This window comes from Tachyglossus aculeatus, chromosome 1 (genome assembly GCF_015852505.1).
Source record: "Tachyglossus aculeatus isolate mTacAcu1 chromosome 1, mTacAcu1.pri, whole genome shotgun sequence".
In the NCBI taxonomy this organism is placed as follows: domain Eukaryota; kingdom Metazoa; phylum Chordata; class Mammalia; order Monotremata; family Tachyglossidae; genus Tachyglossus; species Tachyglossus aculeatus.
This window is the reverse complement of record NC_052066.1, coordinates 96,103,373-96,127,643: the sequence shown is the minus strand read 5'-3', so window position 1 is coordinate 96,127,643 and position 24,271 is coordinate 96,103,373. Positions and strand designations below refer to the sequence as shown.

Genomic DNA, 24,271 nt, shown 5'->3' with positions numbered 1-24,271 from the left:
GAGGTCAAGAAGGATTAGGATAGAGTAGGAGCTGGTGGATTTGGCAAGAAGGAGGTCATTGGTGACTTTTGAGAGGGCAGTTTCAGTGGAGTGTAGGGGATGGAAGCCAGATTGGAGGGGGTCTAGGAGAGAGTTGGAGTTGAGGAATTCGAGGCAGCGAGTGTAGACGACTCATTCGAGGAGTTTGGAAAAGAAGGGTATAACTAGAAGGGGGTCATGCTGCTTCCCAATTGATTGATTGAAAAACAAACTTCCAGCCCACGGTGTCCTCCCTGACCATTCCAGCTCTTGCTAATGGTGATATAATTTTGTCAGACCTTGAAAGATGCCCCTAATCCCACGGTCAATCAATCAGTCATGTTTTATTGAGCACTTACTGTGTGATAGTAATAATAATGATAATTATGGTATTTGTTAAGCACTTATTATGTGCCGGACATTGTACTAAGCGCTGGAGTGGATACAAGCAAATCGGGTTGGACACAGTCCCTGCCCCACATAGAACTCAGTCTTCATCCCCATTTTACAGATGAGGAAACTGAGGCCCAGAGAAATCAAGTGACTTGCCCAAAGTCACGCGACAGGTAAGTGGCAGAACTGGGATTAGTACCCAGGTCCTTCTAACTACTAGGCCTGTACTTATCCAGTATAGGGCAGTGTACTGAACTCTTGGGAGAATACAATATAACAGAATTGGTAGGCACATTTCCTGACCACAACAAGCTTACAGTCTAGAGTCAATGTGGCCCAGTGGGTAGAGCACAGGCCTGGAAGTCAGAGGACTGAAGTTCTAATTTGGGCTCTGCCACTTGTTTGCTGTGTGACCTTGGGCAAATCACTTACCTTCTCTGTGCCTCAGTTTCCTCAGCTGTAAAATGTGGATTAAATACCTGATCTCCCTATTTAGACTGTGAGACCCAAGTGGAAAAGGGACTGTATCTAACCTGATTAACTTGTAATAACCCCAGCGCTTTGACACATAGCAAACAACAAAATTATAATGTTTTTAAGGGTATTTGTTAAGCCCTTCTTAGGTCAAACACTGTTCTAAGTGCTGGGGAAGTTACAAGTTAAGAAGCAGCCTGGCTCAGTGGAAAGAACCCGGGCTTTGGAATCAGATGTCATGGGTTCAAATCCCGGCTCCGCCAATTGCCAGCTGTGTGACTTTGGGCAACTCACTTAACTTCTCTGTGCCTCAGTTACCTCATCTGTAAAATGGGGATTAAGAGTGTGAGCCCCCCATGGGACAACCTGATCACCTTGTAACCTCCCCAGCGCTTAGAACAGTGCTTTGCACATAGTAAGCGCTTACTAAATGCCATTATTATTATTATTATTAGGTCAGGCACAGTCCCTGTGCTGCACGGGGCTCACAATCTAAGTAGTAGGGAGAACAGATATCCCTCTTTTACAGTTTGGGAAACTGAGGCACGGAGAAGTTAAGCGACTTATGCAAGGTCACACAGCAATTGGCAGAGCTCGGATTATTTTCATCATCATTATCACCATCATTACTGTCGACTCCTGCTCCTGGGTGTGCTGGGTGCATCCTGGACAGATTCCCAGAGAATTTGCATGAGAAAAGACAAACGTGATTAATGTCCTTAATTTGGGCCTCCCAGAAAGCATCCATCACCAGTTTGGTGCTGAAAATTGCAGCTTCGGTGAGAAACCTGCAGGGTGTGGTTTCCCCCTGCAGCTGTTTCAGCATCTGGAGAGCAAATGCCTTATCACAAGCTTTGAGCACATTATGTTCCCCTAACTCCACCTCTACTGCAGGTCTCATTCTCACCCCAGAGCTGTTCCAGGCAGATGAGATTCCACCCGATTTTTCCCACACCCCAGACCAGTCCCGCCCGCATCCCTCATTCACCCACCTGGCATTTAGCAACCTGACCCGAAATGAGTTCTTTAACTTAAATCCCTCAGGCTGCAATCTACTCCCCATTTCTTCTGCTTTGGAACTCGGGAGTAACGGAGAACTGTTGGTCAGCCATCTCAGGTGTACATCCTTCACAGGCTTGATGACTGTCACACCTTTGAAGGTTCTTAGCCTTCTCTTTTTCACTCCAAAAGATTCCAATTCTTGAGGCCTTTTCTGATCTGCCGTGTTTTCCAATGATGAAGCACGCCTCTGTGCCCTTTCTGTGGACTTCCTGTTCCTCCTGTGTCACAGAATAATAATAATAATGATGAGATATGTATTAAGCCCTTACTCTGTTCTAAGCCCTGGGTTGGATGTAAGATAATCATCAGATCCAGTCCCTATCCCACAAAGAACTCACAGTCTAAGAGGGAGGGAGAACAACTATTTTATCCCCATTTTACAGATGAGGAAACTGAGGCCCAGAGAAGTTAAGTGGACAGTGGGGAGGGTGGCCCATGGTTATAGCTTGCCAATTTTTTTCATCTATCTTGCCATCTAATCATGTGCCCGTTCTTTGCCCCCAACAGACTTTGCTGGCTCACTCTTAGCTTTTTGCTCTCTAGGACCCCAAAATCTTTTTCAACCAAACTTACAAAACTACTGGATCTTCAGTCTGGGTTTTCACCTTGGCTTTTCCAATATCCTTGTTCCGATTCTCCTAAAACAAAGGGGAAACCCGGCACCCTGGAGAGGATCAAAGATTGTAAGCTAGTTGTGGGCAGAGAATGTGTCTGTTTGTTGTTGTAATGTACTCTCCCAAGCACTTAGTTCAGTGCTCTGCATGCAATAAGTGCTCGATAAATGCGATTGAATGAATGAATGGAAGAATGATCAAAGGTCGCTCATGGGCAGGGAAACTGTTGTACTGTAATACTCTCCCAAGAGCTTAGTACAATGCCCTGTACACAGTAGCACTAAATAAATATGATTGACTGATTGATTGATTGATTGACTGATTCATTCATTCAATCATATTTATTGAGCACTTACTGTGTGCAGAGCACTGTACTAAGCGCTTGGGAAGTACAAGTCGGCAACATATAGAGACGGTCCCTACCCAACAGCGGGCTCACAGTCTAGAAGGGGGAGACAGACAACAAAACAAAACATGTAGACAGGTGTCAAAATTGTCAGAGCAAATAGAATTAAAGCTATATGCACATCATTAACAAAATAAATAGAATAGAAAATATGTACAAGTAAAATAGAGTAATAAATCTGTACAAATATATACTTAAGTGCTGTGGGGAGGGGAAGGACATAGGGTGGGGGGATGGGGAGGAGGAGAGGAAAAAGGGGGCTCAGTCTGGGAAGGCCTCTTGGAGGAGGTGAGCTCTCAGTAGGACTGATAACAATGAGGAACTCCACTCCTGGCTTCTAGCCTCAATTCATCCTTCTCCACCCACTTTGGATGTTTGTAGCCAGTGTTTACTAAACACTAAACTGTGTTTTGGGGTATACCCACATTGATTTCACTGATTTCACTCATCAGTAGATCATAAGCTCACTGAGGGAAAGAACTGTGTCTTCTATGGTATACCCACAAGTGCTTAATAGAGTACTCTGCCCTCGGTAGGTGTCCAGTACAGCACTCTGCATACAATAGATGTTCAGTACAGTGGGCACATAATAGGCACCTAGTATAGAGCCTCACCCACTGTAGATACCCAATAGAATGTTCTTTAGAAAGTAGGTGTTGAGTACAGTCCTCTCCATGAAGGATCACATTTAATACTGTTGAATGAGTGAATGAATGAATGACCAAAATCCTTTTTGCCCTAATGTTTATGTAATGCCAGCCTAATGGCATGCCGTTATCTTGCTTAAAGCGGATCAGAAAAAAAAAACAATCGGTGGTGTTTGTCGAGCACCAACTATGTGCTGAGCACTGTAGTAAGCATTTGGGAGAGTACAGTACAACAGAATTAGCAGACGCGTTCCCAGCCCAAAAAGCTCAAGGTTCTCAAACAATTCCGTTCAGAATTCTGCACGCGCGCGGGCTTTTAGGGCAGGTGTTTTGTCATTCCTGAATGGAAAGAGATGAAAGTTTCTGCCAGAAGTAATAAAATATCCAGGCCAGCCCTCCCAGAGGCTGGGAGCTGGGGAGCAGAGAGAAGGGTACTCCCCAAACCAGCCCAGACCACCCCTAGAGACTACTGGCCTGCCCACTGTCACCAGACTGCTAAAACGAGCATGTGTGGCTACTTTCATGTGGCTCTTCCCTTCGCCTCCACTCCCTCTCTCTGCAGCCTCAGTGCCAAGAACCAACCAGTCCGGAGCTGGGCTGTGTCCAGAGCCGGGAAAACATCCATCATCATCATCATCAATCGTATTTATTGAGCGCTTACTATGTGCAGAGCACTGTACTAAGCGCTTGGGAAGTACAAATTGGCAACACATAGAGACAGTCCCTACCCAACAGTGGGCTCACAGTCTAAAAGGGGGAGACAGAGAACAAAACCAAACATACTAACAAAATAAAATAAATAGAATAGATATGTACAAGTAAAATAAATAAATAAATAGAGTAATAAATACGTACAAACATATATACATATATACAGGTGCTGTGGGGAAGGGAAGGAGGTAAGATGGGGGGATGAAGAGCGGGACGAGGGGGAGAGGAAGGAAGGGGCTCAGTCTGGGAAGGCCTCCTGGAGGAGGTGAGCTCTCATCAGGGCCTTGAAGGGAGGAAGAGAGCTAGCTTGGCGGATGGGAAGAGGGAGGGCATTCGAGGCCCGGGGGATGACGTGGGCTGGGGGTCGATGGCGGGACAGGCGAGAACGAGGTACGGTGAGGAGATTAGCGGCGGAAGAGCGGAGGGTGCGGGCTGGGCTGGAGAAGGAGAGAAGGCAGGTGAGGTAAGAAGGGGCGAGGTGATGGACAGCCTTGAAGCCCAGGGTGAGGAGTTTCTGCCTGATGCGCAGATTGATTGGTAGCCGGAGGGTCCCCCAGTCTCCCCAAGTGGCCGTAGCCTTGGGGCTCCACTCTTTGTTGGCCATCTCCCCTAGCTGGCTTAGTGAAAGGAGTATGGGCCTGGGAATCAGAGCGCTTGGTTCTCTCTACTATCTTCCCTAACCCTAATGTATAGAGAAGCAGCATGGCTCAGTGGAAAGAGCCCAGGCTTTGGAGTCAGCGGTCATGGGTTCAAATACCGGCGCCTCCAATTGTCAGCTGTGTGACTTTGGGCAAGTCACTTACCTTCTCTGGGTCTCAGTTACCTCATCTGTAAAATGGGGATGAAGACTGTGAGCCCCCTGTGGGACAACCTGATCACCTTGTACCTCCCCAGAGCTTAGAACGGTGCTTTGCACATAGTAAGTGCTCAGTAAATGCCATTATTGTTATTATTATTATTTTAATGCCTATCTTCCCCTGTAGACCACAAGCTCTTTGATGGCAAGGATTGCATCTACTGACTCTGTTGTATTGTACTTTCCCAAGTGCCTAGCACAGTGCTCTGCCCACCGAGAGTGCTCAATAAATACTCTTGATTGACTGACTGATCAATTGATTGATTCTAATCCTGGCTCCACCACTTTAATAATAAGAACGGTAATAGTAATAACTGTGGTATTTGTTAAGCACTTACTATGTGCCAGACACTGTTCTAAGCACTGGGGTGGGTACAAGCAAAGCAGGTTGGACACTCCCTGTCTCACATGGGGCTCACAATCTTAATCCCCATTTTCCAGATAAGGTAACTGAAGCACAGAGCAGTGACATGATTTGCCCAAGTTTCCACAGCAGACACATGGTGGAGCTGGAATTAGAACCCAGATCCTTCTTACTCCCAGGCCCGTGCTCTATCCACTGGTCCATGCCGCTCACACCCCTGCTGGCTGTGTGACCTGGGACAAGTCATTTAACTTCTCTGGGCCTCAGTTTCCCCATCTATAAAGTGAAGAGTCAGTACCTGTCCTCCCTCCCACTTAGACTGTGAGCCCTATGTGGGACAGAGACTGTGTTTGACTGTGTCTGATCTGACTGTATGGTATCTACCCCGGCGCTTTAGCCCAGTGCTCGGCACAAATTCCCCAGTTATGATCATGACAACTGTGTTTCACCTTGCCATAGGCCGGGACCAATGGCTACATGGCTCCTGAGATTTTGAGGGAAGAGGAGAGCTATTCCTACCCCGTGGACTGGTTCGCCATGGGCTGCAGCATCTACGAGATGGTGGCCGGGAGAACGCCATTCAAGGACTTCAAAGAGAAGATCAGCAAAGAGGAGCTCAAGAAAAGGACCTTGGAAGACGAGGTCAAATTCAACCACCCCGGCTTCACCGAGGAAGCGAAGGACATCTGCGGACTCTTCCTGGCGAAAAAACCAGAGCAGCGACTTGGGAGCAGGTAGGCTGGCTCCCAGCTCTGCTGCTTGTCTACTCTGTGACCTTGGGCAGGTCACTTCCCTCCTCTGTGCCTCAGTTCCCTCCTTTGCAAAATGGAGATTGAGATTGTTATTCCCACATGGGACGGACACTGTGCCCAACTCGATTTGCTTGTATCCACCCCAGCGCTTAGTACAGTGCCTGGAACATAGTAAGCACTAAACTAATACCATTATTATTATTATTATTAGGTCTTTACCCATCCTTAGCCAAGCCGACTTGCTGGGTTTGCAGTTTTCTGGGATGCTGGCTTGACAACTTGGGTTCAGATCTCAGTGACACTTCCCAGATGGGGGAAAGATGCAGCAGCTGCTAAAAGCCCCAGAAAGTTGATTCACCAGGTTTTGTCTGTTGACTTGCCCTCTTATCCCTCTCCTGTGTCATGCAGTCAGCATCTAACAGGTACCACAGTTAGTAATAATAGTAATAATAATTATGGTACTTGTTAAGCATTTACTTTGTGCCAAGCACTGTTCTAATCACTAGAATAGATACAAGTTAATCAGGTTGGACACAGTCCCTGTACCACATGGGGCTCACAGTCTTAATCCCCATTTTACGGATGAGGGAACTGAGGCCCAGGGAAGTGAAGTAATTTACCAAAAATCACACAGCAGACATCAATCAATCAATCAATCAATCAATCGTATTTATTGAGCGCTTACTGTGTGCAGAGCACTGTACTAAGTGCTTGGGAAGTACAAGTTGGCAACATATAGAGACAGTCCCTACCCAACAGTGGGCTCACAGTCTAAAAGGGGGAGACAGAGAACAAAACCAAACATACTAACAAAATAAAATAAATAGAATAGATATGTACAAGTAAAATAAATAAATAAATAAATAAATAAATAGAGTAATAAATATGTACAAACACATATACATATATACAGGTGGCAGAGATGGGATTAGAACCCAGGTCCTTGTGACTCCCAGGCTTGTACTTTATAATAATAATAATAATGACAATAATAATGGTATTTGTTAAGTGCTTACGATATGCCAGGCACTGTACTAAGCGCTCAGGTGGATACAAGCAAATTGGGTTGAACACAGTCCCTGTTCTGCATAGGGATCACAGTCTTAATCCCCATTTTACAGATGAGATAACTGAGGCCCTGAGAAGTGAAGTGACTTGTCCAAGTCCACACAGCAGACAAGCAGCAGAGCAGGGATCAGAACCCATGACCTCTGAATCTCAGGCCCATGCTCTATCCACAATGCCATGCTGACCGCGGGAGCAGGATGGGGATTGGGTTTTTTAGGGTTTTTTCTATGGTATTTAATAAGCATTTACTATGTGTAAAACACTGTTCTAAGCACTGGTGTAAATGCAAGTTAAATAGGCTGGACACAGCCCATGTGGGCCTCACAGCCTAAGAGGGAGAAAAGAATTGAAACAGAAAGTGAAGTGACTTTTTCAGGGTCACTCCTATAGCATTTGACTCCCTCTAACTCCCAGGCCCATTCTCTTTCCACTAGCTCACGCTGCTTCTCAGGGAAATCGAGGCACCCTAGAGGGAAGACAGTAACTTCTCTGGAATCTGAACTGTTTGGGGTGGAGTCTATTTGGGTCCCAGATATTCAGGAGACTGGGCGGGGAGCAGGAGGGGGCAGGGGGGCATCTCCACCCAGGAGGATGACCCAGGAACCGGGGGGCCCTTACCCAGCTGGGGTCCACTTGTAGCTGAATGACAATTTTGACTCCACCCCCAGGTGGAAATGCCACTTAGTTATCAGAAAACACTAATTCACTGAAAATTGATCATTGGAGGTAGGAGAGGGCACTGGGTAAGTGAAATGCAACATGGGTAAAGAACCTCATGGTGTGCAAAATCCCAGTAGCTTCAAAAAGATACAGGGAGAAGAAGGATTTTGGCTAAATTCGAGTGGATTCTTCATTCTAGTCGAAGTGAGTTTTTAGGCTCCAAAAAATGCACAAGGACCCCTATAAATCCTCCTTTGTGCCCACTTCTTTCACTTGGCTGGCAGGAGCCAGGAAAGCACCCACTCCTTTTGGAGTTGACAACCCCTGGCAAAGATCACCTGCAATGGACAGGTCACCCCGTAGAGGGGCCCTTTGGAGGAGCTTTGGAGGTCCTTTTCCCAAGGACCAGGAGGTGAATCAATCAATCCATGGTATTTATTGAGCATGGGAAAGTACAGTACAATAGAGCTGTTGGACACGTTCCTTGCCCAAAATGAACTCATAGTCTAGAAGGGGAGACAGATATTAATGTAAATACAGAATTTATAATATATAATTTTTTGATCTGTACTTAAGTGCCGTACAAATGCCCAGAAGTCTGGCTTGGTTTCCCCACCTCTGGTCTTCTCTGAGGTGAGACCCTTTTGCTCCCAGGTTTGGCTGTTCAGCAGGTGCTGAGGCATCACAGAGAGGAGGAAGGCCTCTCCCCTGAAATGTCTCAGTGATGGCGACATCATCAATCCCACAGTTCTCGCTGAACTCAGGCGCTTCCCCCTAGAGACAGCACCACTGGGCTCCCTGTAGGCTCTGCTCACTTTACAAGTTCTCACCCACAGAAATCCTCCACTTCCCTTTTCACCCCTTTCTTATCGGAGCCTCTCTGTGGTCTGGATATTTCCGAAATAAAGGGAATACTGAATCTGGAGAAAGCCCGTTCAGAAATAACTCCCCAAAGCTTGACTTGCTCCTCTTATGCAAACCTTCTTAGGTATCTCCATCTCATCTATCTCACCCCCGACTTCTCACCCACATCCTGCCTCTGGCCTGAAATCCCCTCCCTCCTCATATCTGACAGACAATTACTCTCCCCCAACTTCAAAATCTTATTGAAGACACTTCTCCTCCAAAAAGCCTTCCTTGACTAAGCCCTCCTTTCCTCTTCTCCCACTCCCGTCTGTGTCACCCTGACTTGCTCTTTTTATCCACCCTCCCAGTCCCACAACACTTATATATCTGTTATTTATTTATCTGTATTAATATCTGTCTCCCCCTCTAGACTGTAAGCTGGTTGTGGGCAGGGGATATGTCTGTTATATTGTTGTATTCTACTCTCCAAAGTGCTTAGTACAGTGCCCCACACAAAGTAAGTGCTCAATAAATATGATTGACTGACTGACTATTCAGCTGTAGCTGGAGGGAGTTGCCATCCAGAGAAGCAGCGTGGCTCTAGTGGAAAGAGCATGGGCTTGAAGCCCTCCGTGGGACAACCTGATCACCTTGTATCCTCCCCAGTGCTTAGAACACTGCTTTGCACATAGTAAGTGCTTGATAAATGCTATTATTATTATTATTATTATTATTATTATTATTATTATTATCCACCCAGGCTGCCCTCTGCACTGGGCAGAAGGCTGCTCTGTAGGCTCCGCTGCTCAGGTCAAGGGCACTAGGCACACCAGTTCAGCAGTGTCCCTCAGGGGCTGGGACCTGGGGACCTGAGGCCAGCTCCAGGGGGACTGGGAGGAGGCGCCTTGTGCCCCCCTGCCCGTCAAGCTAGACGCATTTCTGAGCACAGCCCAGAGTACCCCAAAGGATTATGTAAGGTGTTTTCTCATCCAGGAGAAGACAGAGACCTTTGGGGTGGCTGGACACTGACATTAGTGTGTATCTTTGTATCACGTGGGTGCTTTTGCTGCTTTCCGTCTGAACAGGGTCCAAGACACACAACCTCGCCCTCGTCCCCCGCCCCTCAGGACCTGGGCAGGGCCTGGGTGACCGTGCACAGCCTGTCCACCCCGGCCAGGCGTGGGGTTCTGGCCCGCCCAACTGTGCTCAGCCCTGCTAACCTTCGGGTTAGAAAGTGACCTCCCTGATGATGATGGTATTTGTTAAGCACTTACTATGTGCCAAGCACTGAGCAGGGCAAGGGCCAGCCAGCCAGCCTAGTCTCTGCAGCGCGTTCCTCTGGGGGTGGGGGTGGGTGGTCTTTGCCGGCAATCTCAGCACAGCCTGCGAGGTGATGGACGACTGGGCTGTGGGAGAAGAGGCCAGTGCTCCTGAATTGGGGGGGGAGGTTGGGCTAGAAGACTGGGAGTTGGGCTGGAGGCAAGATGCCAGCTCCCCATGACACTCTGGGAGGAGAATGAAGACACCCCAGACTGTCCCCTGGTGGGAGTTAGCCGCGCAGGGCTGGGGGACTCACCCTTAGTGGAAGCTGGAAGCCAAGATTTCTGGGTCTGCTCCATCCCAGGTGAGCCTCAAGAAGCTTCTCTTCCAGAAGGACGATCCATCAATAATAATAATAATAATAATTGTGGTATTCATTAAGCACTTACTATGTGCCAGGCACTGTACTAAGTGCTGGGTTGGATAGAAGCACATTGGCTTGGACACAGTCTCTGTCCCACGTGGGGCTCACGATCTCCATCCCGATTTTATTGATGAGGTAATGGAGGCCCAGAGAAGCGAAATGACTTGCCAAAGGTCACACAACAGACAGGTGGTGGAACCGGGATTAGAGCCCATGACCTTCTGGCTTCCAGGCCTATGCTCTGTCCACTACACCATGCTGCTTCTCCAGTCAATTGCTTCTCCAGCCCACCAATCAGTGGTATTTATTGAGCACTGTACTAATCAATCAATAAGTGTTATTGAGAAGCAGCATGGCTCAGTGGAAAGAGCACGGGCTTTGGAGTCAGAGGTCGTGGGTTCGAGTCCCGGCTCTGCCATATGTCTGCTGTGTGACCTTGGGCAAGTCACTTAACTTCTCGGAGCCTCAGTTACCTCATCTGTAAAATGGGGATGATGACTGTAAGCCCCACGTGGGACAACCTGATCACCTTGTATCCCCCCCCAGCGCTTAGAACAGTGCTTTGCACATAGTAAGCGCTTAACAAATGCCATTATTATTATTATTATTATTATTATTTATTGAGCACTAACTACGTGCAGAGCACTGTACTAAGCACTTGGGAGATTACAACACAACAATATAACAAATACATTCCTGCCCCATGATGATCTTACAACAGCATTTGTATACACATTCCCTGCCCATTAGAAGCTTGCAGTCTAGAGGGGAAGTCAGACATTAATATTAACAAATAAATAAACAAATAAAGATCCTCCCTGGATCCCTCTCACTGTGCAGGGGAAGCCATTCACCATCCCCTTTCAAGCTTGACCTTTGGGAACCACATAGTCCCTCCCACCTCCAAGAGCTTAAGCCACTCAGGATGGGGTCAGCTCCTCCTCCAGCCTCCACTCCTTCCCAGACCTTGTAAGCAGGGTGGCTTAGTGGATAGAGCACAGTCCTAAGAGTCAGAAGGACCTGGGTTCTAATCCTGCCTCTGCCACTAGTCTGCTCTGTGACCTTGAGCGAGTCACTTCTCTGGGTTTAAATTACCTCATCTGGAAAATGGGGATTAAGACTGTGAGCCCCATGTGGGACAGGGACTGTGTCCAATCTAACTTGTATCTACCCCAGTGCTTATAACAGTGCTTGACACATGGGAAGCACTTAACAAGTTTAATTATCATTATTAATATTAATATTAAGGATCAATGACAACAATTCCCACTGTGAATATGCTGGGCACTTTCCTTTCCCCAAAGTATTGTAACACCAGTGATCTCATCAAGTGCTTAGTACAGTGTTCTGCATACAGGAAGTGCTCAATAAATACCATAGATTGATCCAATCCTCCCCCCAGCCCTGTGGGGCAGGTAGAGGCTGATGATATTCTCCCCATTCTACAGGTGGGGGAAACTGAGGTCCAGAGACGTTAAATAACCTGACCAAAGACACATGGCAGACTGGTGGCAGTGTCCCCAATCCAACCCGGATGTTATTCTCTCAGCCCACATCCCTTGGGCAGGATGACTCCCCTTCTACCTCCCCTTCCACCCGCTCCAGAGGCAGTGCCCCAGAACACAGCTAAAGGGCCCTGCCAAAGACAGAGACCCCTCTGTATCCTTTCCCAGTTCCCCCCCGAGGGGTGCAACTTCAGAGCTGGAGCATCCTACATAGCCTACACCAATAAATGACAAATAATAATAAAGCCTCCCACTGTAAGCTCCTTGTGAACAGGGAACACGTCTACCAACTCTTTTACAGTGTACTCTCCCAAGCCAACAGGATTTGACTACATATTAAGCATGGGGGATGAAAAGGAAAGGAGGAGTCAAGGATAATGCAGCATGATAGAGCATGGACAACCTGATTGCCTTGAATATACCCCAAAGCACTGTGTGCCAGATACTGTTCTAAGTGCTGGGGTAGATACAAGGTAATCCAGTTGGACCCACCCCATGTCCCATAAGGGGCTCACAGCCTTAATTGCCATTTTACAGGTGAGGTCACTGAGGCACAGAGAAGTGAAGTAACTTGCCCAAGGATACATAGCAGACAAGTTGTGGAGCAGGGATTAGAGTCAAAAGGACCTGGGTTCTAATCTCGGCTCTGTCACTTGCTTTCTGTGTGACCTTGGGCAAGTCACTTTACTTCTGTGTGCCCCAGTTATCTCATCTATAAAATAGGGATTAAGACTGTGAGACTCAGGTGGGACATTGGACTCTGTTCAACCCGATTAGCTTGTATCTACCTTAGCACTTAGTACACCACCTAGCACATAGAAAATGCTTAACAAATCCCATAAAAAAATAATGCCAGGGTTGTGCCATGGTTATATCAATTATGATGGGAAAGTGAAGTGAAGGAGATTATTTGGGAGAGAAGATGAGAGGTCAGTTTTGGACTTGAACTCGAGGTGCTGACAGGCTATTCCTTGGAGAGATGTCCTGGAGGCCAGGGAAATACGAGATTGCAGAGGAAATGAAAAGTTGGACTAGCCAAGGATGCTTGGGAAACATTCCCATTAAAATGGTACTTGAAGCCAAGGGAGTGAGAGGAAAATGTGAAAGAAAGGGGACCCACAACAGAGCCTTATGGGACACTCAGAGTTAGGGGAAAAGAAACAGAGGACCAAGCAGTATGGCGAAGTGCTTAGAGCATGGGCTTGACCTTCAGAAAGACCTGCATTCTAATCCCTGCTCCACAACTTGTCTGCTGTGTATCTTTGGACAAGTTACTTCACTTCTCTGTGCCTCAGTGACCTCACCTGTAAAATGGCAATTAGGGCTGTGAGCCCCTTACGGGACATGGGCTGGGTCCAACTGGATTACCTTGTACCTACTCTAGCACTTAGAACAGTATCTGGCATATAGTAAGTGCTTAACAAATATCACTTAAAAAAAAAAAAGAGGAAGAGCCAGTGAAAGAGACTGGAGAACTGTGCCAGTACAACCAAGGTTAGAATAGTTTTTCCAGAATGGAGGGGTCCACAGTGCCAAAGGCAGCTGTAGAGATAGAGAAGGATTAGTGTAGGATCCGTTCGATTTGGGGAGGAGGAGGTCATTGGAGGCCTGAGGGAAAGCCTTCTCAGTAGAGCAAAGAGTAGAAACCCCACTGTGAGTTGAAAGAGACAAAAGAGAAACAGCAGGTCAGTGAAACCTGTTTGAGAAGTTTGGCCAGGAATGGGAATGGGGGATTGGGCATTAGCTGGATGGCGCAATGGGTGGGGAGGGAAGAATAATAGGAACAAGTATTTTTAGAATAAGTACTTTAGAAAAAGAGAAATATGGCTTAGGGGAAAGATCACAGAACTGGGATTCAGGGGATCTGGGCTCAACCACTTGACTACTTTGTGAGCTTGGGCATGTCATTTATTGTCTCTGTGCCTCAATTTATTCATCTGGAAAATAGGGATAATTAACTAGTCACTCTTCTTCTTATTCATTCATTCATTCAATAGTATTTATTGAGCGCTTACTGTGTGTAGAGCACTGTACTAAGCGCTTGGGAAGTACAAGTTGGAAGTATGTGGGATGGGGACTGTGACCTCTTCTATGATACTCTAACCCAGTGCTTAGTACAGTGCTAGGCACATAGTAAATGCTTAACAAGTGCCATAAGTATTTTTAGAAGGTTACAAGGGATGGGGGTGGAAGGGTAGAAGGGGAAGATTTGAAAGTAGGTGGGAGATCTCTTAAGAGATTGCTGAGAATGTTATGTTACCAACTTGTACTTCCCAAGCGCTTAGTGCAGTGCTCTGCACACAGTAAGTGCTCAATAAATATGATTCAATGAATGAATGAATGACTGGGGAATTGGGGAGGGAGGGAACTGGGCATCTGAGAAGACTTTGGGGAGATACATTATCTCCAGGAATCTCCAGGCCTCTGGGTTGGCATTCTCCTTTCACTCTTTCCAGGACCAAACCCCATCAGGACCCCAGACCCAGCTCAACCCCATCCCAGCATCCAACCCGGCCCCACCCCAGCCCAAGCCCAGCTCAAGCCCAGCCCCCATCCCAGCCCCAGCCTCAGTCCCTGCCCTAGCCCAAGCTCCAGCTCCAGCTCTTACAGACCCAGCTCTTGACCTGGCCTCAGCTGGCCTGAACTCTGAAGAAGAGACAATAATAATAATAATAATCATAATAGTGGTATTTGTTAAGTGCTTACTATGTGCAAAGCACTCTTCTAAGCGGTGGGGAGGTTACAAGGTGATCAGGTTGTCCCGCGGGGGGCTCACAGTCTTAATCCCCATTTTACAGATGAGGTAACTGATGCCCAGAGAAGTTAAGTGACCTGCCCAAAGTCACACATCTGACAGTTGGCGGAGCAGGGATTTGAACCCGTGACCTCTGACTCCAAAGCCCGTGCTCTTTCCACTGGTATTTGTTAAGCACTTAGTATATGCCTTAGTATAGGCACTGTTCCAAGCACTGGGACAGCTATAAGGTAATTGGGTTGGACATAGTCCCTGTCCCACATAAGGCTCACAGCCTTAATCCCCATTTTACAGATAAGGGAACTGAGGCCCAGAGAAATGAAATGACTTTCCCAAGGTCACAGAGCAGACAGCGGCAGATGCGGGATTAGAACCCAGTTCCTCCTGACTCCCAAGCCCATGCTCTATAATAATAATAATGATGATGGCATTTGTTAAGCACTTACTATGTGCAGAGCACTGTTCTAAGCGCTGCGGGGGGGGGTAGGTAGGGGTACAAGGTAATCAGGTTGTCCTACATGAGGCTCACAGTCTTAATCCCCATTTTACAGGTGAGGTAACTGAGGCACAGAGAAGTGAAGTGACTTGCCCAAAGTCACACAGCTGACAAGTGGCAGAGCTGGGATTAGAACCCATGACCTCAGACTCCCAAGCGCAGGCTCTTTCCACTGAGCCATGCTGCTTCCACTAGGCCACACAGCTTCTCAGTGTGCTTCTTAGACCTACCCGTCTCAAGCCCCACCCTTGACTCACATTCCCACCTCTTGCCTCCACAGATGTCCGGACGATGACCCCAGGAAGCACGCGTTTTTCAGGACAATCAACTTCTCCCGCCTGGAGGCAGGCCTGGTGGAGCCGCCGTTCGTGCCCAACCCGTCCGTGGTGTACGCCAAAGACGTGGCTGACATTGCCGACTTCTCGGAAATTCGGGGGATTGAATTTGACGACGAAGACAAGAAGTTCTTCCAGAAGTTTGCCACCGGTGCGGTCCCCGTAGCCTGGCAGGAGGAGATCATTGAGACAGGGCTCTTCGAGGAGCTGAGTAACCCCAGCAGGGCTGCCAGCTGTGCCAACGGGGATGGGGCACGATCTGGGGTGTGTGCATTGCTGTGAGTCCCCAGGCTGGTCCTCCCAGGCCCTCCTGCATCCCGATGCTGAAGTTGCCACCGGGCAGGGGTGGGGAGGGACAGGAATTTGGGGCTGGCCCCATCCGGCCCAGTCCCAGACCCTCCTGGGTGACAGATTGGCTTTCCCAGCACTGATCCCAGCCGACCTTTGCTTTCTCTTTTTCCAGCAGTTGCTTTCATGCTTTCGTCTCCCTGTGGTGCTCACGGGAGCAGGCCTGCTCTGAGCAGGACTGGGAGCAGGTACTCAGGCTCTCCTTCTGGCTTCTCGGCTCCAGACACGGAGCGGGTGCTGGTGGTGTCCAGGTGGGCTACTTTCCCAAACACAGATTTCCCTGGCCTGGTTAGAGTGTTGGTCGTCTCCCTGACAGGTATGTCAAATCCCTTGATTTCTCAGCATCGGTGGCATTTCACGCTGGCGAAGCAGCATGGCTTAGTGGATAGAGCAGGGGCCCGGGAGTCAGAAGGACCTGGGTTCTAATTCCAGCTCTTCCACATGTCTGCTGTGACTTCTCTGTAAAACGGGGATTAAGAGTGTGAGCCCATGAGGGACAGGGATTGCATCCAACCTGATTAACTTTTATCTACCCAGACGACATAAGACAACAACAAGGCTTAGAACAGTGCTTGGCATGTAGTAAAAGGGCACAAAATGGAGAACAATGTCCCTTAGGAAGTAAAATCCTGCACCAGAATTGATCAAAAAATGCAGACTTGAAAACAACAGTGATGAAAAAACACACCAGTGTAGCTACATGATCAAATAGCAGTGTAAATAAGTACCAATAATAAAAGAGTTTTGAATGAGTTTTTGTGTACATATGTAAAATCTTAATCTTCAAAGCCTTACCTTCCAAATCCTAGTCAACAAAAAAGACCCCTCGTGCTAATTCTAAAAATCTGCGATTAAGTAATACTAAATTGAGGGGAGATTTAATCTCTGTAAACAAGTCAGTCCAGATACTTAAAAGGAGGAGGGGGAGGAGAAGATAGACTTTGTACTTGCTGCAAAACCGGAGGGTTATCTTGAAGTGAAATAGCACTGTAAGAAATCAAATTAAAATTCAATGTTATCAGGAGAGTGCCAAGTGAAGAGCATTATAATGGGGGACTCCTGTCCATCAAGGGACAGACAATAGGAGACAAAATCCTTGGTCCCTGTCAATCAATTGATCAATCAACCGTATTTATTGAGTGCTTGCCATGTGCAGAGAGTGCTTGGGAGAGTATAATGCAACAGAGTTGGTAGAGGCCATGCGATCCCTGCGCACGAGGAGTCTAGAAGGGAGGCAGACATTAAAATCTATCACTGATCTTTAAGGAGTTTACAGTCCAACAGAAGTTTACAGCCGTCTCATGAAAAATTCCGTATTTTGGTTTTCAGGTTCTCTTTAAAATAAAAACTTCCACCTAGTTTCTTGGTGACAGTGATCCTCCCTTGTAGGTGAATCCTGTAAACATGAGAGGCAGTGAGGCTGAGAAGCAGCGTGACTCAGTGGAAAGAGCACAGGCTTTGGAGTCGGAGGTCATGGGTTCAAACCCCGGCTCCACCAATTGTCAGCTGTGTGACTTTGGGCAAGTCACTTAACTTCTCTGGGCCTCAGTTACCTCATCTGTAAAATGGGGATTAAAACTGTGAGCCCCCCGTGGGACAACCTGATCACCTTGTAACCTCCCCAGCGCTTAGAACAGTGCTTTGCACATAATAAGCACTTAATAAATGCCATTTTATTATTATTATAAGTAAAATGCCCGTGAAATGTGCCTGAGGGCTTGTGGTGGGATTTGGGAACATGCCTCCACCTTCCGTCAGAACCTTGTCAGGACCTTGGACCCTGGCTGTCCCGACTCCTGGGAGCTTAGAGAAGCATCATCAATCGTATTTATTGAGCGCTTACTATGTGCAGAGCACTGTACTAAGCGCTTGAGAAGCAGCTTTGCCTAGAGGAAAGAACCTGGGCCCGGGAGTCAGAACGACATGGGTTCTAATCCTAGCTCCACCACTTGTCTGTTGTGTGACCTTAGGCAAGTCACTTAACTTCTCTGTGCCTCAGTGACCGTGTCTGTAAAATGGAGATGAAAACTGTGAGCCCCATGTGGGACATGGACTATGTCCAAACCAATTACCTTGTATCTACCCCAGTACCTAGTACAGTGTCTAGCACACCGTAAGTGCTTAACAAATGCCATTAAAAAATAGCTTTGTGGACAATCAGGGAAAGATGATCATGTTGTCCACTTGCCGAAAGACTGGAGGGTGATTCGTTTGCTGGCGACAGAGCTAATGAACAGGTTTGCATCTCTGTTAGCAATCAATGGTATTTATTGAGCATTTACTGTGTGCAGAGCACTGTACTAAGTACTTGGGAGAGTATAATACACCAGAGTCAATAAACGCGTTCCCTGCCAACAGGAGCTTCCAGTCTACAGGATTCTTACATTTTGTTCACCTTCCTGCTATGCTCAGGATCTTCCTGTTGTGGCTTCGTGGATACGGCAGCGCCCTGGGAGTCATAAGGACCTGGGTTCATTCATTCATTCATTCATTCATTCATTCATTCAATCATATTTACTGAGCACTTACTCCGTGCAGAGCACTTCACTAAACTCTTGGAAAGTACAATTCAGCAACAGAGACAATCCCTGCCCACAATGGGCTCACAGTCCAGAAGGGGGGAGACAGACATCAAAACAAGTAAACAGGCATCAATAGCATCAATATAAAAAAAGAATTATAGATATGTACACATCATTAACATAAATAAATAGAATTATAAATATGTACATATATACACAAGTGCTGTGGGGCAGGGAAGGGGATAGAACAAAGGGAGTGAGTCGGGGTGATGGGGAGGGGAGGAGGAGCAGAGGAAAAGGGGGGCTTAGCCTGGGAAGGCCTCTTGGAGGAGGTGAGCATTCTGTAGGGCTTTGAAGGGAGACATGTGATTGTTTGGCGGGTTTGAGGAGGGAGGGCAGAGGTAGGATGTGGGCCAGGGGTCGATGGCGGGATAGGCAAGAACAAGGCACAGTGAGATTAGCACCAGAAAAGCGGAGTGTGTGGGCTGGGCTGTAGAAGGAGAGAAGGGAGGTGAGGTAAGAGGGGGTGAGCTGATGGAGAGCTTTGAAGCCAAGAGTGAGAAGTTTTTGCTTGATATGGAGGTTGATAGACAACCACTGGAGATTTTTGAGGAGGGTGTTGACATCCCCAGAACGTTTCTGTAGAAAGATAATCCAGGCAGCAGAGTGAGGTTTAGACTGAAGTGGGGAGAGACAGGAGTTTGGGAGATCAGAAAGGATGCTGATGCAGTAATCCATATGACGAGTGATTATTCTAATGGAGTAGCAATTTGGATGGAGAGGAAAGGGCACATAGTAAGTGCTTAACAAGCACCATAATTATTATTAAGTCAGCTGGGATTGGAGGTGGGCAGGGCAGAGGATAGTGGGGAGGTGTTTGAAGTGGACCCAATGGGAACCAGGTTTCCAGTGATAAATTCTAGCTGCATTAGTATTTAGCCCTTGTGGAGCCCTTGTGGGCTCTGTATTGATGGCACACTGATTTGGGTTGGTAGAGCCAAGTAATAATAATAATAATAATGGTATTTGTTAAGCACTTACTATGTGCCAGACACTAAGTCCTGGGGTGGATATAAGCAAATTGGGTTGGACACAGTCCCTGTCCCACTTAAGGCTCAAAGTCTTAATTCCCATTTTACTCCATTTTACTCCAATTCTCCTCACTATTGGCTTCAAAGCTCTCCATCACCTCGCCCCCTCCTACCTCACTTCCCTTCTCTCCTTCTACAGCCCAGCCCACACACTCCACTCCTCTGTCGCTAACCTCCTCACTGTACCTCATTCTCTCTGTCCTGCCATCGACCCCTGGCCTACCCCTGGTCCTACCTCTGGCCTGAAATGCCCTACCTCCACACATCTGTCAAACTAGCTCTCTTCCTCCCTTCAAAACCCTACGGAGAGCTCACCTCCACCGGGAGGTCTTCCCAGACTGAGCCTCCCCTGCTCCTCCGCCCCTTCCCATCTCCTCCGTTCCCTCCCTCCCCATGCCCTACCCCCTTTCCCTCCCCACAGCACTTGCATATATTTATACATATTTTTACTCTATTTTATTAATGATGTATATATCTATAATTCCATTTATTTTGATAGTATTGACACCTGTCTACTTGTTTTGTTTTGTTGTCTGTCTCCCCCTTCTAGACTGTGAGCCCATTGTTGGGTAGGGACTGTCTCTATCTGTTGCCGAATTGTACTTCCCAATCGCTAAGTACAGTGCTCCACACACAGTAAGTGCTCAATAAATATGATTGAATGAATAAATGAATTTTACAGATGAGGTAACTAAGGCAGAGAGAAGTCAAGAGTTGCCCAAGGTCACACAACAGACAAGTGGCAGAGCCGGGATCAAAACCCATGACCTTCTAACTTCCAGGCCCGAGTGCTATCCACTACGTTATGCTGCTTCTAAGACCTAAGGTGGGTAGACTCCTTTGCACCCTGGGTAAGACATTGCTAAATCCAAGGACCACCACTCCATCCTAATCCTCCCCAACCGCTCTGCTGCCTTTGACACTGAACCACCCCTTACTCCTAGAAATATTATCCAACCTTGGTCTTCACTGACGCTGTCTTCTCCTGGTTCACCTGTTATCTCTCTGACAGCTCACTCTCAGTTTCTTTAGCAGGGCCCTCCTCTGCCTCCCACCCCCTGACTGACAGAGTCCCTCAAGGCTCAGTTCTGGGTCCCCTCTATTCTCCATCTACACCCACTTGGAGAACTTGGTCACTTCCACGGCTTCAACTACCATCTCTATGGGGATGATTCCCAAATCTACATCTCTAGCCTGATGTCTCTACTTCTCTGCAGCCTTGCATTTCCTCCTGCCTTCAAGACATCTCTACTTCAAGACATCCCACCACCCCTCACACTCAACATTTCCAAAAGAGAACTCCTCATCTTCCCACCTAAACCCTGTCTTCCCCATGAGTTTCCTATCACTGTAGCCAGCACTACTAGCTTCCTTGTTTCACAAGCCTGTAACCTAGGCATTATTCTTAACATCTCTTTCACTCAACCCACACATTCAATGTGTCATGAAATCCTGTCAGTTCTATCTTCACAACATCTCTAGAATCCACCCTTTCCTTTCCATTCAGGATGCTACTATCCTGATCCAAGAACTCAGCATTTCCCACTTTGACTACTGCTTCAGCCTCCTTGCCAACCTCCTGCCTCCTGTCTCTCCCCTCTCCAGTCCATACTTCACTCTGCTGCCTGGATCAATTTCTGAAAAACTGTTCAGTCCATATCTTCCCACTCCTAAAATACTTCCAGGGGTTGCCCATCCACCGCTGCATCAAATAGAAACTCCTTACTATCAATTTTAAGGTATTCAATCAACTATCTTCCTCCTATATAACCTCACAGATCTCCTACTATAACCCAATCCATACACTCTGCTTTTTTAACACCAGACTAACTTTCTGTACCTCAATCTCATCTATTCCGCTGCCGACGCTTCGCTGGTGTTCTTCCCCAGGCCTGGAACTCCCTCCCCCTTCATATCTGACAGACCAATCCTCTCCCCACCTTCAAACCCCGCCCCCCCCGCAAATCACATCTCTTCCAAGAGGCCTTTCCAGACTAAGATCTTCATTTCCCCTATCTGCCTTTCTCTCTGTGTAGACTATGAACTTGGCTATGTACCTCTTGAGCACTTCCACAATATGTAAATGTTCTTTTGCGCTACTATTTCCACTGTCCCTAGTCAATTTTAATGACTCCCCTCTAGACTGTAAGCTCCTTACAGGCAGGGATCATGTCTACCAACTCTGTTGGTACTTTCCCAAGCGCTTAGTACAGTACTCTGCATCTAGTAAACACTGAATAAATTCCACTGATTAATTGTAGAGCACTGTACTGAGTGCTTGGGAGGGTTCTAAAGAGTAGGTAGATATGATCCCTTCCCTCAAGGAGTTTATAATCTAGTGAGGGAGGCAGACATTAAAATAATCTACAGATAATTCGCATCTGCCCCAGTGCTTAGAACAGTGCTAGGCATAAAATAAGTGCTTAGCAAATACCATAATTTATTATTTTTATTATTATTATTATTAAAGTAGTGGAGTACAAGGATGTGTACATAAGTGCTGTGGGGCTGGGAGTGGGGTGAGTAAGCCCGTCCTCTAGATTGTAAGCCCACTGCGGGCAGGGATTGTCTCTCTTTATTGCTATATAGTATTTTCCACCTGCTTAGTTCAGTGCTGTGCACACAGTACGTGCTCAATAAATATGATTGAATAAGTGTTAAAGTGCTTAATGGTTATAGGCAACACGGAAGGGAGAATAATAATAATAATGATGATTATAATAATGGGATGTGTTAAGTGCTTACTGTGTGCGAAGCACTGTTCTAAGTGCTGGGGGGAGGGGATACAAGGTGCTCAGGTTGTCCCGTTTGGGGCTCACAGTCTTAATCCCTATTTTACAGATGAGGTAACTGAGGCTCAGAGAAGTTAATTGACTTGCCCAAGGTCAAACAGCAGACATGTCGTGGAGCAGGAATTAGAATTCATGACTTCTGACTCCCAAGCCTGTGGTCTTTCCACTGAGAAATGCTGCTTCTCTATAGAATAGGATGGGGAGATGAGAGGTTAGTCAGGAAAGGCTTCTTGAATGAGACTTGATTTTAGGATAAGGTTTGAACATGGAAAGGGAAAGTGGGTTTGGGGCAGGAGGGAGGATGTGAGCAAAGGGTCAAGGGTGAGAGCGATGAAACTGAGGCAATGGTAAGTAGATCAGAGTTGGAGGAGAGAAGTGTGCCGGCTGGGTTGTGGTAAGAGAGGAGCAAGGATAGGTAGGTGGGAGAGAGCTGAGTGAATGCTTTAAAAATGATAGCGAGGAGTTTATGTTTGGCACAAAGATAGATGGGCAACCACTGAAAGTTTTTGAGGAGAGGGGAGATGTGTGCAGAATGATTTTTTTCAGAAAAATGATACAGGCAGTAGAGTGAAGAAGGTACTAGCATGGGGAGAGGCTGAAGGAGGGAGGTCAAAGAGAAGGCTGATGCCATAGTCAAGGGGTGATATGATAAGTGTTTGGCTCAGCATGGTAGCATTTGGATGGAGAGGAAAGGATGGATTTTAGCAATGCTGATGAGATTTGGTGACAAATTGAATATGCAGTTTGAATGAGAGAGATGAGCCGAGGATAACGCCAAGGTTATGGGATTGTGAGAAAGGATGGTCTTGCCATCTAAAGTGGTAGAAAAGTCAGGTAGAAGACAGAGTTTTGTTGGAAAGATGAGAAGACAAGTTAAGGTTCAGGTGTCAGCGGACAACCAAGTAGCGATGTCCTGAAGGCAGGAGGACATGTGAGACTACAGAGGAGAGAGTGTGGGGCAATCGAAGCAGTTGTCCAAGCTCCGAGCAGACCTTCTGCAGGAAATTGAAACTGAAATCCCCTCCTTCCTTTGTCCTTCCCATCCACCCAGGGCTCTGTGCCCACCATTTTTTTCTTAGTGGTATTTGTTAAGTCCAGCCCGCACCCTCCGCTCCTCCACCGCTAATCTCCTCACTGTACCTCGTTCTCACCTGTCCCACCATCGACCCCCGGCCCACGTCATCCCCCGGGCCTGGAATGCCCTCCCTCTGCCCATCCGCCAAGCTAGCTCTCTTCCTCCCTTCAAGGCCCTGCTGAGAGCTCACCTCCTCCAGGAGGCCTTCCCAGACTGAGCCCTTTCTTTCCTCTCCCCCTCGTCCCCCTCCCCATCCCCCCGTCTTACCTCCTTCCCTTCCCCACAGCAGCTGTATATATGTATATATGGTTGTACATATTTATTACTCTATATATTTATTTATTTATTTATTTATTTTACTTGTACATTTCTATCCTATTTATTTTATTTTGTTGGTATGTTTGGTTCTGTTCTCTGTCTCCCCCTTTTAGACTGTGAGCCCACTGTTGGGTAGGGACTGTCTCTAGGTGTTGCCAATTTGTACTTCCCAAGCGCTTAGTACAGTGCTCTGCACATAGTAAGCGCTCAATAAATACGATTGATTGATTGATTGATTAAGTGCTCACTGTGTGCCATGCTCTGTACTAAGCACTGGGGTAGATACAAGCTAATCAGGTTGGACCCTGTCCATGTTCCACATGAAGCTCACAGTCTTAATCCCCATTTTACAGATGAGGTAACAGAGTCTCAGTAAGTTAGTCAGTAAATTGTACATATTGAGGGCTTACTGTGTGCAGAGCACTGTATTAAGTGCTTGGGAGAGTACACTATAGCAATATAACAGACACATTCCCTGC

The 24,271-nt window shown here is 47.1% G+C and overlaps 1 protein-coding gene across 1 annotated transcript in view; it reads left to right on the top strand.

Moving 5' to 3' along the window:
• GRK7 (G protein-coupled receptor kinase 7) overlaps positions 1 to 15,928 on the top strand; it is a 70,564-nt gene extending 54,636 nt beyond the window's left edge. Inside the window, exons 3-4 of the mRNA XM_038751465.1 lie at positions 6,005 to 6,279; positions 15,592 to 15,928. Of these exons, the coding sequence (XP_038607393.1) occupies positions 6,005 to 6,279; positions 15,592 to 15,928 (612 nt within the window). The remainder of the gene's footprint in view (positions 1 to 6,004; positions 6,280 to 15,591) is intronic.
• The last annotated feature ends 8,343 nt before the right edge of the window (positions 15,929 to 24,271 follow it).